General features: G+C 41.3%; 1 protein-coding gene across 1 annotated transcript in view; it reads right to left on the reverse strand.

Moving 5' to 3' along the window:
* Window positions 1–1,766: 1,766 nt before the first annotated feature.
* The window catches only part of CCDC172 (coiled-coil domain containing 172), a 30,684-nt gene continuing 13,262 nt past the window's right edge, over window positions 1,767–19,188 (reverse strand). The window contains exons 5-8 of the mRNA XM_025183585.2: window positions 18,642–18,743; window positions 15,131–15,233; window positions 4,517–4,604; window positions 1,767–3,423 (exon numbers count right to left, since the gene is read on the reverse strand). Of these exons, the coding sequence (XP_025039370.2) occupies window positions 3,394–3,423; window positions 4,517–4,604; window positions 15,131–15,233; window positions 18,642–18,743 (323 nt within the window). The 3' untranslated portion in view covers window positions 1,767–3,393. The remainder of the gene's footprint in view (window positions 3,424–4,516; window positions 4,605–15,130; window positions 15,234–18,641; window positions 18,744–19,188) is intronic.

Genomic DNA, 19,188 nt, shown 5'->3' on the forward strand with positions numbered 1-19,188 from the left:
CTTGCCCTGAAGGTGAGAGTATAGCAGCAGTAGAGACTGGTGATGATCAGTGATAATCCTTGTGTGCAAGAGTGGATGAAAAATCATAGGAAGGTGGGGGTTGTAAATATTCTCCTGAATCTGTCTGATATTTAAATAAATGAAAATTAATGAAAAGTGATGCGTTAAATACCCCTTAAAAAGAACATATGTGAAACTAGAAGACTTACCTGGCATTACCTGGGCCCTTCAGGACAGAGGGCTGGCAGTGTGGGGGATGAAGAAGTAAGGGCAGGGCTTTGGGGATGAGAAGCCACAGATTACGATGCTGAGGGCATGGGGGTGCAGAAATCAGGGTGGGGGTTGAGGAGGAGCTCAGGACAGGACTGGAGATATGGGGGTGCGAGAGTTGGGGGGTCAGCAGGGGTTTTCAGGAATCAAGGCAGGAGCTCCCAAGCCCCTCCTCAGGACCGGGGGTGGGGATGCAGGAATCAGAGCAGGAGGGGCTTAGAGCGGATGGTGGGGCGGCCAGCTCAGGGTGGGGGACTACACACCCAGCCCTCCGGCTTGTCCCTGGGCCATGGAGGGGATCTGTGTACCCCACCCTTTGGCTTCTTCTGGGGTGCTGCTGGGGCAGAGCAAAGGAGGCCTGGGGCGGGTGGCCACACACAGGGTGCCAAGAATCAATGGCTATTTTTGACTTTTGGGGCCTTAAAACTTATTTCTGGCTGAGATAATTGGTTATATTTGACAGAAGAAGATGGTGTTATACTTAATTGTTTCTATATATGCGGTATATTGCCACAGAGAAGGCAATTTGCCTTGGCCTTACATCTGAAATAATGTTTAGAAAAAAACAAACAAGAATACATACTATCCCACAAACAAGAGGCTGAAAATCCCCAGCTAATGTGATGAGATTCATAATAATTTGGTTAGCTGACCCACTGTCATTTGTATTGTAACTGAGAATATGCTAGAATATGCTGATTTGATAATAGCCTTCAACTCCTGAAGGGGGAGGAGGATTCCAAAGAGGATCTGTTGACTGTGATTTTGTTTGTTTGTTATTCCATTGTTATTTGAGGGGAAATGGGGGATACTAAATTCTATAGTCTTTTCTAAGGGAAAACACCCTGAAGTGTTTTGCTGGAGTAAATACTACAGAATAGTTGTCTGTTGTTGTGTTGTTATCTGAGCTAACAGCAATATTATTTCTAATGTGATATCTCAGTATGGCTACGTCTACACTGGCCCCTTTTTCGGAAGGGGCATGTTAATTTCACTAGTCGTCGTAGGGAAATCCGCGGGGGATTTAAATATCCCCCGCGGCATTTAAATAAAAATGTCCGCCGCTTTTTTCCGGCTTTTAAAAAAGCCGGAAAAGAGCGTCTAGACTGGCCCCGATCCTCCGGAAAAAGTGCCCTTTTCCGGAGGCTCTTATTCTTACTTCAAAGTAAGAATAAGAGCCTCCGGAAAAGGGCACTTTTTCCGGAGGATCGGGGCCAGTCTAGACGCTCTTTTCCGGCTTTTTTAAAAGCCGGAAAAAAGCGGCGGACATTTTTATTTAAATGCCGCGGGGGATATTTAAATCCCCCGCGGATTTCCCTACGACGACTAGTGAAATTTACATGCCCCTTCCGGAAAAGGGGCCAGTGTAGACGTAGCCTATCAGTATAAGAAATCCTCTCTCTCCAACTTTTCTTTTTTTAACATTGGCACGAAAAGCCTGTCTGTGTTCTCCTTAGGTTCATGTAAACAAAAATCCATCGTTTGCTAATATTTTATTTGAATAATGATGTTCATATCATTCATCTGAATTTTATACGTACACATAAACAGTACTTGAATAGCGTAACATCTATTATAGTTATAATTTATATATGTGGGCTGAACAGCTACCCAGAAATGGAAGTCCATTGTAAAAGAGACGCAAAGAACAATTGTAAATTAATATCTTAAACACATGAATAACGAGGTTGAGTATCAATAACAGGTTTTCATCAGAGTAGGGGTCACATCCTAGTCAGTAGATGTCACTGACATTATCTCAATAAACAAGGCAGGCAAATCATAATCCCAGGAAAGAGAAGGCCCGGATTGAAGTAATTTTCACTTTCTTCCAATAAATTACACCAGTTTATCCACCTTGAGGTTCTCAGACTGACATAACTTTTTTCTCCACCTCTGAATTTGATTCAGTTCAGCAAAGGACTTGAGAACACTCACATAACTTTACATAGTCAACAAGTATTATTGAAGTCACTGAGATCACTGAGATGCTTAATTTTAAGCATGTACTTAAGTATTGTGCTGAATCAAGACCTAAAAGAACTTCCATTAAAAACACTTCAGTGTTATTTATGCAGTCAACAATCGTCATCAACTTTAACAGCAATAATTATTGGTAATGGTAACAATTCCTGGTTTATAAACGAGGTGGTTTTAGAGTATATTTTGGAACCTACCATGAAATCAATATGTGGACAACATTCCTATTAAAGTCAATGAATTTGCAGGATTTTTGAATTGCAGAATTAGCTCCTTACAGGGATAAACTCTTGCCTTCTTTACCTCAGACATAAGGGAGTGTAGAGGACACAGAGCAATGGATCTGCAGCCCTGAAGCGGAAGTGGCAATTTGTGGATCAAGCAGCCTTGAGTGGGGAACATTCTTTAAGCCTAAACCCCAGGAAAGCCTCATCAAACAGCCTTGTTACTTAAACTGTGCACTGAGAATAGGATTTAGTCAGTAATGTTAACTGCTGAGAATTAAGATAGTACGGGTTTTTTTGGGAGTGGGAGGGAGTAATTAGAAAACCTGTACTAACTAGCAGAGTGTTTTTGTGGTTGCTGTGACTCCATAGAAGTTATTCTGGACTTTTATCGGTGTACTTTGGGATTATGACCTCGTTTATGAAGCTTGTACATTTGAACTTTTAAAGTATAAATAACTATATGGCATGTAAATACATCCTGCTGGCAACATAGGTGTCAGTCTCAGAGGGGACCCATTCTATTACCTTTCCTAGTAAGAGGAGGAATACTATGACAGTGGATACACAGGGGAAATGGTACACTCAGAATGGAGTTATGGACTCTACTCTATCTGTACTGGCTTGTGTGCTGCCATATTTGGAGATAGTAAAGGATCAGCCTAGGCAGAGATGCCTGTGGAATATGAGAATTAAATTATTGCCAAAACAGCAAAAATATTCTTTTCAAGAAACCAAATTCTCACATTAATTTACAGTAAAAAGAGAAGCTACAAAACCTTCTGAAAAACAGAATCTTTCCTTTCCCAGTAAGAGATATAAAGGATGATTTCTTTAACCACAAAAGCTTACTAAAATGTGGATAAATTACTGCAAAGGCTGGTTTCTGTAACATTTAAATCAATCTTCTGTTTATTATTTATTTGCCTGAAGAATTTTGTATTAATTTCTGCAAAAAAAGAAAGATACAGACAAAGTTCAAATTAATGTGTGAAACAAATCCTAATTGTGAGACTATTCTTTACAAATAACTTAAAAGGTCAAGAACATGGCCACATTCTTCACCATATGTCAGCTGACTTGGGCTAGTATGTGGCCTGGAGCATTTACCACTCTTTAAAGAGAAGTATGGTAGATATTGTTGTTGTGTGCACTCCTTCAGCTCTGTCAAAAATGACATACCTGTTTTGGGTACAATACCTTTGGGATCTACTGTCTTTGCACAGCTCCTGCTCCACTGTCCCCAGTCCATTGGGTATGTTTACACTGCAGTGTTTAACACTGTCTTGTGTCAACAAGTTTGAGCTTTGGGATCCTAACAGGGTAATCCCTAATGGGGTCCCAAGCCTAACATATACACAACAACTAAAAAGCCCTAGCCTAACATATACACAGCAATTAAAAAGCCCTGTAGCCCTAGCCCAATTCAACTGAAATATGTCGGCCACGGGTGTTTACCCACAGTGGCTTTATGCCAAAATCTAGTCCTTGAATTTTAAGAATATCTTTGTACTTGTGTTGTAAAAACAATATGTTTTGAGCATATGTAATGTTGTAGAATACCAAATGCAGAGCATTTTGTTTACATATTATATACAACATATACAACAGCCTATATACAGTGAAGTATATAACATTCCCAAGCCACCTGAATCATCTTTAGAGCTGCATTGCTATATTTAAACAGGAGCTCAGTCAACTTGCTGTTAATTTGAATGTTTGAGCTACATAGTTCTGGTTGATTGCCACTGAACTTGTTTGAATATGAACAATTTTACCAGGTGTCCTGTATTCAGCATAGGGAAATATGGTCAACCTCTTTCTAAATTAAGTGTAGCTACTAGTGCACGATCTGTTCAACAGGCTAATATTAATGGTGACCCTACAACTAAATCTCTTCATCTTTTGCTGAAAATGTATCACTATCTTAACTGTTAATTTTTTTACTTCCCCTTTTCAGTGAGGAATGAGGTACTAGGCAGTTTTTAAATGATGGGCCTAAAATTAATGGAAATTAGGAACGCTCAATACAAATAGCATACCATCTGCAGAAATTCAATTTCTGTTTGAAGAGCTTCACAAACATTTTCCAAGTCATCTTCTTTGTAAATTTCTATTTCTTTTTTAATTCTGTTTCAATAAAAAAGAGCAAGGTCATAGCCAAGGCTAGTCAGTTGTATTATTGTTTCATTCCATTTTGGTCCAAACCAGATCAGTGTGGGCAGACCCTGATATCCTACCTGCACAGATCTGATTGCATGATCAAGAGCTAGATGTGCAGTTATGATAGAGCTGCATATTCAACACTGTGTAGTTCCTAGAGATTATTCATCACTGGCAGCTATAGCAGGGATGAAGAGAACTTTAGAAAATGACAACCTCATAATTCACTTTCTTTTAATACATGGATTTGAACCCATGGCCTCCACAGACTCCCACTACTATTGTCTCTGCAGTTATCACTGCTGTCTCCCCATTGCTGTTAGATCTTTGTCCCCTGCTGTTGCTGTCTTCTCCATCTCAATACCAATAGCCTATGTGAGGGGTTCTCAAATTTCTCCACTGTGTGAAGCAAGTTCAGTACAGTGATTCTCAGATTCTACCTCCCTTCCTGTGCACTGTGCGGTGCCCCATTTCTCCTTTCGTTCACTCTCACATGATAATCCTATGGTAAGTGCATCAATACTAGACAAGTAGCAGTATTAAAATATATTTTATTTTTAAAAGTATTTGTAGCTAGCTAAATTGTCACGTGCATTAGCAGCTGGAAATAAGGAGGTACACACCTTGTGACAGGCTACCTCTCTGTGTGGCCCACCAGAAAGTGCTCTATAAGCCAATGATGGTTCAATCTGGGAGCCGCTGTGTTAAATCTTTCTTAAACTGCCGGGCTCTAGGTCTTCATGCTGAGTTCCAATAGGAATGTTATGGAGAATGAAACTGGGCACAAGGACAAACCTGTCTAATTGTCTCTCAGCAACCAAACACATGCAAACACAGAATACAGGCAGTACCCGGGTTACGTACAAGATAGGGACTGTAGGTTTGTTCTTAAGTTGAATTTGTATGTAAGTCGGAACTGGTACATATTGTAGGGGAAACTCTAGCCACACATTTCTCCAGAGCTCAGTTTTATTCTCCCACACCTCACTTCCCTCAGTCCTTTATTCTCAAGCTGAGGTGTCTGCTGAGAAAAGCCGCTCTGCGTCTCCCTGGTCTGCTGGGGGGGGGGGGGGGGGGGCAGGGGGCGCTAGCTTCGCGTCTCCCTGGTCTGCTGGGGGGAAGCAGCTAGTGCGGGGTTGCCTCACCCCGTTTGTAAGTAGGGATCTGATGTAAGTCGGATCCATGTACCCGGGGACTGCCTGTATGTGCCTGAGGCTACGTCTAGACTACAGGCTTCTTTCGGAAGAAGCTTTTTTCAGAAGAGATCTTCTGAAAAAACTTCTTCCGAAAGAGAGCATCCACACTGCAAAAGTGCATGGAAAAAGTAATCTGCTTTTTTGAAAGAGAGTGTCCAGACTGAATAGAAGCTCTCTCAAATGTAAGCTGTGATTGCTATGGAGGGAATGGTCACCAGGACACCTGTGCTTTTTTCCTCTTTCCTCTTCTTCCGAAAGAACTTCCTCTTTCCCATCATCACACGCCTTTTTGCAAAAGAGCTCTTTCGCAAAAAGGCTTCTTCCTCATAGAATGAGGATTATCAATGCCGGAAAACCCCCTCTGTTCTTTTGATTTTCTTGTGGAAGAATGCAGGTGCAGTGTGGATGTTCTTCAAGTTCTGTTGGAAAAACAGCTGTTTTTCCAACAAAACTCTGTAGTGTAGACATATCCCGAGTCAACCTCTGGCATAGAAACAGGTCACACAGCAGCTTCTTGTCAACAAAATTCTGAATTGCAGCAGATACTGATACTGAGGGAATGTCAGCTTCAAATATTATTGTAGACTGGATAGAGCCTAATACTGTCTCCAGAGTGGCCTTAGAGGTCATGACCACAATAACAGATGCCCTGTTCATCATACAACTAGAGTCTGGGCAGCAATTAGAGAAACAACTATGAATTCACAAGAGAATACTTCTAAAGAGAAGGAGTGGGTTCTGAAGGGGAATAATAGTCTGTTAAGGTAACAGTCCAAACTACTGTGCATCACCCAATGTATTTAATGGACCAAGAGAAAAGCTAACCTCAAACTTTTAGTGCACTGAAGTATATGAAGCAATACAATTATACTGTGAGCCCTGTCATGGCTGCTAGCAGGTAGAGAAACAGAAGAGAAATGCAAAGTTAAGTGATACACTTACTGTATCAGAGGAACATTTTCAAAGGTCTCTCTGGATATTTTGGGTCTACCATATAGGCCAACAAAAAGGGAAGACTTAGGTGCTAGGGGAGTGCATGAGACTGACTTATGTGCTCTCTGGCCTCTCACAGCAGGTGTTGAGAAATTATCAACTTTTAAGTGTTTCATATATTGGGTGTGAGAGGATGTTAGTGAGTTAGTCCTAGTAATGTGTATATGTTGATGACATTTCTTTGGTCAGTGTAACATGGGCGGAGCATCTCTTCCATTCGAGATAGTGGTGCTTAGCATAAAAATGGCTTTGCTAACAGTGAAAGAAAAAAGTGTGACCTTGATTTTCTAGAAGTAGCATTTTTGGATGCAGAGATAGAATAGATGGATTTAACAGGACAGAGACTGAAATTTTGTTTACATTTTTTCCCATTAAAGTACCAAAAAGGCAAGCCTTAGAATGGGATAAGCTTGAGCCATATACGATGTGTGTGAGGTCTGTCTGTTTAGAAAAGGGTTACAGAAGCTTACAGAAGCATTTATTTGTAAAGAAACTGCATATATATATATAATATGTACTCTGAAAAAAAGGAAGAGTTAAAAGAAGGATTTAAAGATGATCTGAAATTATAGTCTCCAAACTTTTTACAAAGACAGTTCTTTTACAGACATTTTAAAATGTGTTGTCTCCCCATAGAAAATGCTTTTTTTTTTAAACTGCTGCAAGATACTAGAATCAAGATGGATTCTGATCTAGTCAGTCTAATCTAGGGTTTTGATGTATTTGGAGACAGCCTAAAATGTTAGGGAAAAGAATGGGCCTGTTCTGAACTGCACGGTTGCACAATGTTTGGTTGAATCTCTGATAGCACCAGACATTGCTTGTTTTCCAAGTTTAAATTATTTCTATCTTTAGTTTTCCTATAAAAAATTGCTGAAAAGTGATGCACATAAATAACTAAAATCAAATGGAAGCAACACTTCCATAGCTTCATCACTGAGTTCTATGTTTTCTCTCTTAACAGAAATCCAGAATTCCTGATATGTCATATTTCAAAATTTGGTGGCAGGTTCAGCATGTGATCACCTGGCAATTCTAAGTGATTTTCTTGAACTGACCTACCTAAGGTTCAAATTGAGTCAACTCTAACCAAAGCCAAGTCTACAGTAAACCTGGAAGGTCAGCTTCAGGTACGTGACTCCAGCCACATAGAATATGTAGCTGGAGTTGGCTTACCTTAAGCCAGGGGAAGGCAATCATTTTTGACAACGGGTCACTCTAAGATTTTGGGAAGTGGTCAAGAGCCTTTCTCTTCCATGATATTAATGGAGGAAGTGTAGGGTCTGGGCTGGAGGTTGGGTGTAGAAGGGAGCTTGGGGTGCAGAAGAGTGGGGTCTGGGAGGGAATTTGGGTAAAGGAGGCAGTTGTGACCTAAGGCAGGGGACTAGAGTGCAGGGTTTTCGAATGTGACCTAAGTCAGGATAAGGTTGTGACCTAATGTAAGGGGACTGTTACCCCTTACTAAAACTCTGTGGGAGTTTTTGGTTTGCCAGCTCGCAGTATCTGAAGGGGAAGAGTTCATGAGACTGACTGACCCCAGAGACAATGGAAAGCAGCCAACACTCCAGCTCAGCCTGATTGACAGGTTGGACAGGCCAGTGAGGAAGGGGAGAGGCCAGGCCCCGTCCTCCCTGTGAGCTGGGATTGTTCTGGCTCTCTCTCTGAACAAACAAGCGGTGTGCAGAAGAGGTCCTGCAAAGACAGAGAGCTGAAATAGGAGGACAAGCTGTGTGAAGAAGTCCTGCAAAAACAGGGAGCTGAGAGACTAGCAAAGCAATCTGTGTGCTGAGGGGCAGTTTTTGCAGCAGCTGAGCCTGACACACACAGCTCAAGAGCGCAGACCCTGTGTTGAGCAGCAGACTGGCAGTGCTCAGAGAGCCAAAAGGAACAGAGAAGCAATGCAAGAAGCTAGAGACTGGCCACACAGCACAGCCTGCAGCTGGATGTGGTGAGCAGCTGGGAACTGCAAAGTGTGGGGAGAGGCTCTGGACTGGGAGAGGGGTCTGGCCACTTAGAGCTTGAGGCTGTGTGGTCACTGCCAGAGCAAGCGTGTCCAGCCTGCAGCCTCCTGCAGCACATCCAAGGCCTCTAAGGGGCCTCTAAGGAAGAGACTGTAGACTGTCCTTACACTCTGCAGGCTGCTGTTTTGATGTCCCTGTGCTACAGAGCAGGGCTGTGTGTTCTCATTTAACCATTCTCATTTTTTTTCTTATTCTTTTCTCTTTAATCAGTTGTTGTTTAATAAATTGTATTTGCTTTGAACCTTATGAAGTGATCACTGGGCCAAGAAGGCCTGCAGTGTAAAGAGAGCACCTCGGAGTGGGGACACCCTAACTCCTGCCCCTACTGACTACAAGGTCGGGGATTAAGCCCCAGGAAACCTGGGCCCAGCCTTGTTGGGGTTTCAAGGACTCTGCTACTCAGGAGAGTGGAGGGGGAGCCCTCAGGATCAGGGAGCTGTGGGGTAAAGGAAGTGGGAACGGGGACTCAGATCCTTTCGCTGGTTCATTTCACCGGGGTGTATAGAAGCCAGGAAAGTTCCCCACAATAGCGGGATCGTTCCCCCACTTACACTAAGGCAGGGGTCTGGAGTGCAGGTTGTTTGGGTTGTGACCTAGAGTAGGATGGGATTGTGATCTGGGGCAGGGCATTGTGGTGCCAGATCTGGGGAGTATGAGTGCATGGGGGGGGCAGAGGATTTGGGTATGTTGAGTGGTGGGGCAAGAAGGGGATGGGGTGCCAGAGGCAGGCTCTGGCCAGGAGACTTATCAGCCAGCAGCCCAATCAGCCTGCCTGCAGAGCTAACTGCTTGCAGAGCTTAAAATGTTTCTCAGACAAACAGCCTGCCTGCCCCATGTCGGCATAGCCATTTGCTTGTGTGAATAGCTGAACCAGAGGGTAAGGGCGCGTGATGCTTCATTTAAATAACAGGCAGCTCACATTGGCCAGTATCTGTGCAGAAACTGGCCAATGGGAATATGCTGGGGGCGGGGGCAGTGGCTGAAGCTCCCCCCACCCCTCCCATCTGGAATCACAGTTTTGAAAGAGAAATGGGTCTGCAGCTGCATTTCTGAGCAGTGTGCAGGACTGTGAGGCAAGCAGGGGAGCCTGCCTGGGGCTGCCCACTGCGTCCATGGGCCAGATCTGGAGTTTTGTTGGGCTGGATCCGGCCTGAGGGCTATATTTTGCTCAGGTCTGCCTTAAGCTAAGTTTGGCACCAGCTCCACTGTGGGAGGCTAGTGGGAGCAAATGCTCCCATTGGCTTCCCTTACTCCTCATGACTGCAAGGAGTATAGTCACCGGCTGAAGGTGCTCTCAGCGTTTGATTTACGGGTCTAAACTAGACATGCTAAATCAAATGCCAGGATGTTGATCTCCTGTGCAGTGAGTAAAGGCATGCCTGAAGAAAGATTGCATTTGAAAGCTAATCACGAGATTTATGTTCAACCTCAGGAAAATCCATATTCATCAAAGTGAGAATACAATCCAGACAAATACATTAATATTGGCTCTTACTCTTAAGGGCTACGTCTACACTGGCACCCTTTTCCGGAAATGCTTAAAACGGAACAGTTTTCCGTTATAAGTATTTCTGGAAAAAGCGCGTCTACATTGACAGGATGCTTTTCCGGAAAAGCACTTTTTCCGGAAAAGCGTCCGTGCCAATGTAGACGTGCTTTTCCGCAAAAAAGCCCCGATCGTCATTTTCGTGATCGGGGCTTTTTTGCGGAAAAGAAATCTGTGCTGTCTACACTGGCCCTTTTCCGGAACAGTTTTCCGGAAAAGGACTTTTGCCCGAATGGGAGCAGCATAGTTTTTCTGGAAAAGCACTGATGATTTTACAGTAGATCGTCAGTGTTTTTCCGGAAAAGCAAGTGGCCAGTATAGACAGCTGGCAAGTTATTCCGGAAAAACGGCTGATTTTCCGGAATAAGTGGCCAGTGTAGATATAGCCAAGTTGTATTTTGGTTACTTTCACTTTGTTCTTTTTAGAAGCCTGATAAAATTGAAATATCTAAGTAACTTCCTTTTCAATGTGGCATCTTCAAAGACAAACTCTTCATTAAACCCCTTATTTCTTCTTGTATATTTGGTATATTTGCATTTGTATTTGGAAGTGTTAGGTTCAGTGCATTCAATTTGCCAATATGAGCACTGCCTAAACTAATCTAATAAAAAAGTCCAAATTACATATGTACTCTGGAAGATCTGTTTTTTCCAAGAAGAAAAATTCTGATTTCCTCACACAGTTCAAAACCACCTGACTTTGCTGTGAATCAAAAGTTGAATGTGGTCAGAACATTTCTTCATACAACATACTGTATATGATCATCAAGGATCCTAGTTTTCCTTGATTAAAAACACTCAAAAACTTCTTCAGTAGAAAACCCTAAAATCCATGTTTTCCTGTGATTAAAATGAAATGTTGAACATTAGTTTCCCTAGCCACAATATACTATAGGTATCAGTTGAACACAATGTTATCAGTAAACTCTGTTTATTCTTCCATTATCTGGGTCTCTGTATTAACCAAACTGGGGCTGACAGCCTAGCCCTGGTATGACAAGGCTGTTGCCCTGGGCCCCAGGGTGTTTACTACAGAGGGCTGGATAATGGATGCTTGGCTAAATGGGGTCCTATTGTATATATTTTTATTTTTTTCACAAAAGGCAAAGAAGCTCCTTCTAAAAATGCAAATCCTGTGTTTTCCCATGGAAGATGGATGCCTAGAATCCCTGGTAATCACTACCCAGGATTTTATTAAATGAACAATTTTAATCACAATGTTGAGAGCCGTATATACTTCAAGCTGCAAATTCTTCAGTTACAACATTTGGTGATGATTCATACAGAGTATCTAAATGGATGCAGGTGTCACTTTCTTGGCAGAACAAGGAGCAATGGTCTCAAGTTGTGGGGGGGAGGGGGGGAGGTCCAGGTTGGATATTAGGAAAAACTATTTCACTAGGAGGGTGGTGAAGCACTGGGATGGGTTACCTAGGGAAGTAGTGGAGTCTCCATCCCTAGAGGTGTTTAAGTCTCGGATTGACAAAGCCCTGGACGGGTTGATTTAGTTGGAATTGGTCCTGCCTAGAGCAGGGGGCAGGACTTGATGACCTTCTGAGGTCTCTTCCAGTTCTATGATTCTATGATTCTTTAATTATGCTGTAACTAACATCCATGTTATCTTCAGTCATAGTTGCAGCACCTTACCCAAAATAGCCTCTTCCTCATACAGTCCACTTAAGACCTGCATCCACTATATATTTATCAAGGATCTTAAGTATTTCCTTACTTGTTGTTTGAACTTGGCTTCTTTTTGCAAAATGAAAGTTCAATAATTGTACCTGCTGTGACAGATTTCATGTAAGACAGAAGCTGAACTATTTTGGCTATGTCTGTGGATTTTCCAAGCTTCAATGTAAAATATTTACTCTTTGTAACATGTACTTACAACTCTTCCTGGCCATTTTCTGCAATACCAGTGTATCAAGGATCAGAATTATTTGACATTGGAATGGTCTTCAGTGGCATGGCTGTTCATTCTCCAATCATAATTCTATACAACTATGGCTGCTGGAAGAAGAAAATTCTTGCCAAACACTCATGTGTTGTTTGCAGTTTTCAGTTCCCTTAAATTGAACATAAAATGTTTCTAAAGGAATTTTTTGAGGAATGATTGAATCTTTAGGCACAATTCTTTTCTTTTCTTTTACCCCACTTCAAGTCTTCTTGTTTTTAAAGGAAAAAATTGTGGCCCAGGGGTAAAAATTCCAGGTATTTATTTTCTAAATGTCTCTGTAGCTTCTCTGGCCTCAGATTTTCATTTACTAACACTTACTAAAAACAAATGACACATTGACTGTAGACATAGTGTGGCTGTCATCATAATGTTCGCTTTTCTTCAATTTTTTGTCAATTTAAATGTATTAAAGTAATCATCATCTTCAGCCAAACATTTGCTACATGTAGGCTTAATATTTGATAAAAATCATTCCATTATAAAGATAAGATGCACAAGAATCACAGAACCATAGAGTTAGAAGGGACCGTCATTTAGTCTAACCCCCTGCCAAGATGAAGGATTTGTTGTGGCTATGCTCCATGGGAGGAAGTCCTGAGTCCCTGGCTGGGCGGGGCTCATTAAGCAGCTGTGGGGCCATGCTGCCGCACAGCTCAGAGGGAACTTTTGTTTGTCAAATACTAACACAGTATTTTACAAATGTTTAATTTCAGTTAATTTGCTGCCAGTGTGAGGGGCACATTTCTCCCCAGTACCTATATAACACTTTATCATTTGTCTAATGGTTCCCATTGGGGCCTCTCCTTAAAGAACAGACTAGCAAGGGAGCAACTAAAGCTACAAGCCTCAGACTTTAAAGTTGAAATGGATATGTTTTGGGGTACTGATCAATTTCTGGTTTTACCTGCTGAATGGCAGAGGAAATCAATAATAAACCAATGCTTGTTTCAGTCGTAATTTCCTGTTTCTACTTTCATAAAGAAAATTGCTCCCAAGCACACTTTAGATGTCAACATTTACCCTAGAGCAAATTTATATTTGAATTATTAACCCCAGAAATTGGGGTTCATAATGGAAACCCTGATACAATTCTAACTATAATAGTTCTAGTGGGCAGTGCCATAAAAAGTGTCAGGAAATCAATGAGCAGATTTTTATTAAAGAAACCCATTTTGCATCACATAATACTCCAGAGATTGATATTTCCCACTTATAAAATTTAACATAAAATTAAATTGCAAATATTTTCTAAAAACCTCCAGAGTCAGGCCTTAAGCAATTCACTATTAATCTGAAGCATTTGTTCAGCTCTAGTGGACATATTTCCTGTATGATTTATGTGAAAGAAGGCATCATTTGCTCCTTCATGGTTTCAGTAATGAGATTTCTTTTCCTGTAATTTGAAGCATAAGAAGCAATGCTAGTTTTTTTATAATTAGGCAAGTAAACAAAGTCCCTTACTATTAAATAATGTAAACTGAGTTTACACATTTTGTTTCTGTTTCCAGGCTTCTTAAATAATATGGAATCTCTAGCGTCAAAGGCACAATTTATCCTTTAATTCCTCTTGTATAATGGACTGGTTTCAATTAGAAGCTGCCCCAGCCTTCTGAGGATCACCTTTTAATTAAAAAAATTATTTTAGTCTGTTTGATGTGTGGCAACACATAATTCTAAAATGGAAGTGTAAAATAAGCTAACTAATATTTACTATAATAAATGATTAAAAAGAATATAGCAGAGGCAAACATTGTACTCAAGAATTCAGTAGTACCAGTTAACTCTACTTAGGATTTTATCACTGGGTAACAAGGCAGCAGTGCTTTAGTGGTGTGGGGAAACAAGCTCTGAAACTTCCACAAAAAGGTGAGTGGCGGTCATCTTTGCAGCACTCATGCAACCCCTGCTAATGTAAGGGCGGGATAAAGGTTCAATCCCTGGCATTAGAAACCCGTTTTTCCATGCAGCAGGCAAAGCAGTATCCAGCTACACTCCATAAGAGGTGTGATAGGTACAGTTTGAGGCTGCTATGGGCATTGTGCTATTTGCTCCTTTTTAGGATGAGTGAGAAGGATTTTTATCTCGCCACCATATTGGCTTCAGTGAAGTGGGGAGCAGGTGCCAGGGACGATTTATTTTGGGGAGCAGAAAAGGTGGTAGGCTAAATGTCATAACTTACGTTGTAAATGTGGGGTGGATGTCCAGTGCAGGTACTCCATAAGGAAGAGACACAGTGACCTGATAAGTGGCCTGGTAAACGACTTAAGAGAGAGGTGCTGGTTAAAGGAACAGAAGGGGGTGAGGGCTTCTATGACTGGAATGGCTGGGAGCCAACCCTCTTTCTTATAGCCCACCTTAACCTTCCTATGAGGGGAGTGGATGGTAAGATCCTGGCAACAGATGTGCGGGAGGGACCTGTATAGAGAAAGAGGGGGAGCTGGTGGAAACCCCTTGGGTAATTATGAAATAAACAGGGGGTTACTTGCACTATACACTTTTATCTGCTGGGAAGTCACACAAATCTAAAAATAAAATTATGGCCTGATTAAATCTATAGCATGTGTCTCCTATCCTTCTTTTGGTATAGTTAGACAATGAGGAGCAAAGTATTTGACATAACTGGATGTAATAAGTGAGAATAGTAGAGTTTGTTCTGTGACATGAACTAATTATTTCTTCTGATTTGAAAGGGAGTACAATGCAGAAAAAGGTTAAAATTAGGCCCAGTTTTGCTACCATGATGTTACAGAAATGGTCCAAATACAACTGATGATCGTTACCTTAAACATTCAATGTCAGTCTGAGGCTTTTCATTAACTTTGACTTTTTCTGCTTCTAAACATTTTGTAATATCTTCAACTTCACGTAGTTGTTCTTCAATATCTAAAAATAAAATAACAATGACCTTACTAATATACATTAATCATCTGTATTCACATACTGCCTGCATTTTGTAAGTTCACACATTTTAATTATTGTGCTAGGAAGGTGAAAATACTACCATGAGGGTGAAAATATTATATCCCAAGGCATGAAATTAAAGTATTTTACAGTTGTAATCAGCAAACAATTGTAATCTTTCAACCATTTGCAAAATCTGCAGGATACTTACTGTATTTGTACATTACATGTTTTATCCCCACAAAGAAAACTTTATGGCATTTTTTTCTTAGTTCAACTACTATTATGTATGGGTTATTTACACAGTATATGTACATTCCAGTTATTTCTATTTTATATGTAAAGCTTTATAAATTTAATAAAAATAAAAGATTGGCTTTATTATACCACCGGTTGGACCTCCCTGGTCCAGCACCCCCAGAACCTGACTGGTTCTAAAGAAGGAAGTTTGCAGGACCGGGGAAATCTGTCCCCTGGCTCTCCCAAGAGGTTGCCAGCTTCCTGGCCGGGCTCCCCTCTTTACCACCAACCTTGCTACCAGCCCCTGCCATCGTGCTCCCTCATTGGCATTGGCCTGGCTCCCTGATCCCTGGTTGCTAGTCCGACTCCACACTTGACCATGGCTGGGCTCCCTGCCCCCCCAGATGCTGGACTAACTATTCTCCTGGCCCCAGCCAGGCTCTGGCCACCAGCCCCCCGACACTTGTCCCCCAACCTGGCTCTGCTACCAGCTGTCAGCCACTGGCCTGGCTCCACAACTGCTCCTAGCTGAGCTCCAACAGCCAACCCCTACAACTGGACAGGCTCCAGTCCCAGCACTGGCTCAGCTCCCTGCCCCCTGGATCAGCTCACCTCCTGGCCCCAGCCAGACTTTGCTTCTGGACATTGGCCCAGCTCTGCTCCCAGCCCTGGCAATCTGGTTTGGACCATGGATGTTGCCGGATCAGAGTCCTAGACCAGAGAGGTTCAACCTATGTTTTAGCCAGATCTCAGAACCAATACCCCATCTTTGTTCTCTTTGACATATCAGCTGCTGTTGACACCATCAGACGTGGTGGGGTGTTTTTATGTATTTGTGTAAAACCTTGTCATCCTTTCCATAACTCTTTTTTTCTTTCCTGATTTTCTTTTCTCCTACACTCTGACTGCTCCTAGATGATAATCTCATCTGTAATCTCATCTGTAACCCCAAATTCAGTAACCACCCCTTTGTTAATGACTCACAGATCTGTCCTTTATCCAAATGAAAATCTTGGTCTCTTTCTCTGACATGTGCTCAAGGATGTCTAGCCATTAACTCAAGATCAACAAAGCTAAAACTCATCTTCATGTCTCCTGCTCATTCTCCCAACCTTCCTTATTGTCAACAACACCACTATTCTGCCTATCATTCATATGCCCATCATTGTCATTGTCTTTGCCTTCAGTCTTTTTGTAGGTTCTCACGTCCAGGCTTAATCAGTCTTGCCAATTTTTTTCAGATTTTTCTCTGACCTTGACGGATGTAGTCTTGCCCAGCTCATAGCCATTGCAAATGATGCTGCAAAGATCATTTTTTCTCTCTGGTCACTTTGGCCCTATCACTCCTCTCTTTGCGTTCCTCATCTGGCTCCCTCTTCTCTATTACAAGAAATATAAAGTCTTTGCTTTCAAAGTCCTTCATGGCTTATCTCCAGCCTAGTTATCTTTAATTCTGTATTGAGATACTGACTCCCATCTCCAGGGGCCCATAATGCCATCCTCCCTTCCTCAGTTGTACAAATTTTAAACCATCACCTTCACGCCTTATCACACGCAGTTCCTCACAGTTGGAAGGGGGCTCCCGATAAACATTTGAAAATCTACATCATTATCCTCCTCCAAAACCCTTCTTAAAACTCCATTTCTGTGATACCAACAAGAAAATGTGGTAGCGGTCATGCTCTTGGTGAACTACCTATTATGTTAAACAATATTCTTTTATTGTGCTTTCCTCACACCCAGCCAACTCTCTGTCTGAATCCATGTATCATCTCATCTTTTAATGTGAAGGGTGTGTCTGTACTGTAATCAGGAGCTGTAACTGCAGTATCTGAAGCACAGCTGAGCTGGAAAGATGAAAGTTGGCTTAAGCAACAGCCAATAGTAGTAGTGAAGCTGCAACAGCATGGTTGGTGACTGCGTGTTTATGTATCCAGGATTCTGGCAGGCAGGAGCAACCTTTGCAGATGCCAATGCTGCTGTTGCTACACAAACTAATTTTGATTTCATGTCTATCTGAATAGGCTTCAGACACACTCCTGGTGGCAGAATGCAATTACTTTTTATGTTGCAAGTTTTCTGGGATGAATGCCACCTCTTTATTCTGAGTATATACAACACTTAGCACAGTGGCATCCTAATCCATGACTAGCTTTCCTAGGCATCATAAATAATGCTTATGATGGTGAATGGACTTCAGTGTTAAACAAACAGGATGACATTTGGACTCAGTGAATGCTGCACTATTTTAAGTGTCTCACAAATAAACCCATGTTATTGCTAGATCCTCTTACATAATAATGTAGATGACAAGCTATCAAAATATGTTACAGTGTACATTGATCAGAGCTGTACTTCAAACAGCAAAGTACTTTGGAGAAAGATTGTTTCAGTATTATAAAGAGAGAAGAGGTGAAAAGGAAGGTGAGGATGGAGAAAGGAATGATGGAGATAAAAAGCAAATGGAAATGAGGGAGAGGACCAATAACTAAATTACTATCAACCTATCCACAAATGATAAAAATAATCAGGATGAGAGTGACACTACTTCCTCAAATGTATAACCATCCTTGTCTTTTATCCTGCTGTTTTAACTTCTGTAAGAGCAGGTCCAGACCCAGATGATCCTGAATTGTTTGATGCTCCTGCTTTATTTGATTCCAGATATGCACACATCACTGGCACACTGACAAACTTTTGCTTTGTCACCTTCTGTTCATTCTTTCATAAATAAAACCACATATTGTCACTCTCCTCTCTCTCTCTCTCCATATATATATATAATTTCTCGTGTCTTCATTCTAACCCAGTGCAGTATAATCTTTGAAAAACTTAACGGGATAAACAGTTTATTATTAAAGGTAGGTGAACAATGGCTTTTTCCATTTTTTTCAAGGTAAAGTTTTCAGTAAAAAACAAAACTATACTTGAGAAAATTGGTGAATCTTAGTTTGAAAATGTATAAAAGTATATGTCCCAGTGACTATTCATTGTCATTCTAAGTAACAGTTCATAACTTTCATTAATACAATTAATAGTTGTGCCAAAAATTTACTTCTGCGAGAAATACCTGATGGAGCTGTTTGTCAAATATATTTGTCAAATCTCAAATGTTTATAATAATAAGAGGTTATCAGACAAATTAAATACCTTTGAGTTTGCTCTGGAGAGTAAATAAATCCTGCTTTAATTCATTCTTCTGCCACTGGAGTGCATTTAACTGAACATTTTCACGTTCCATTGATTCCATTTCTAAGAAATACATTTTAAGTTAAAATGTATTGCAGTTTTAATCTTCAGGGTATAATCTTAAATACTTTGTAATTACTTTTAACCATCTTCAGATATTCTAAAAGAGCATTATAATAAACATTCAATTAGACTTATAAAACTAGATGCACAAAAAACTATATTTGGACAACTGTATTAACGGGGTGGGCAATAATTTTTGATGGGAGGCCTCTCCAAGATTTTGGTAAGTGATCAAATGCTGCACTTTTCGATGGAAGGATGTGAAGTCTGGGATGGAGTTTGGGAGCAGAAAGGAACTTGGGATAGGGGATTGAAGTTCAGGAAGGGATGTGGGGTCTTGGAAAGGATTTGGGTGAAGGAGGTGATTGTGACCTGGGGTAGGTGATTGGGGAGCAGGAGGGAGTGTAGGATATGGGAGTGAGCTGTTACTGGAGGTAGTGGTGCA

Source organism: Pelodiscus sinensis, chromosome 8 (genome assembly GCF_049634645.1).
Source record: "Pelodiscus sinensis isolate JC-2024 chromosome 8, ASM4963464v1, whole genome shotgun sequence".
Taxonomy (NCBI): Eukaryota; Metazoa; Chordata; order Testudines; family Trionychidae; genus Pelodiscus; species Pelodiscus sinensis.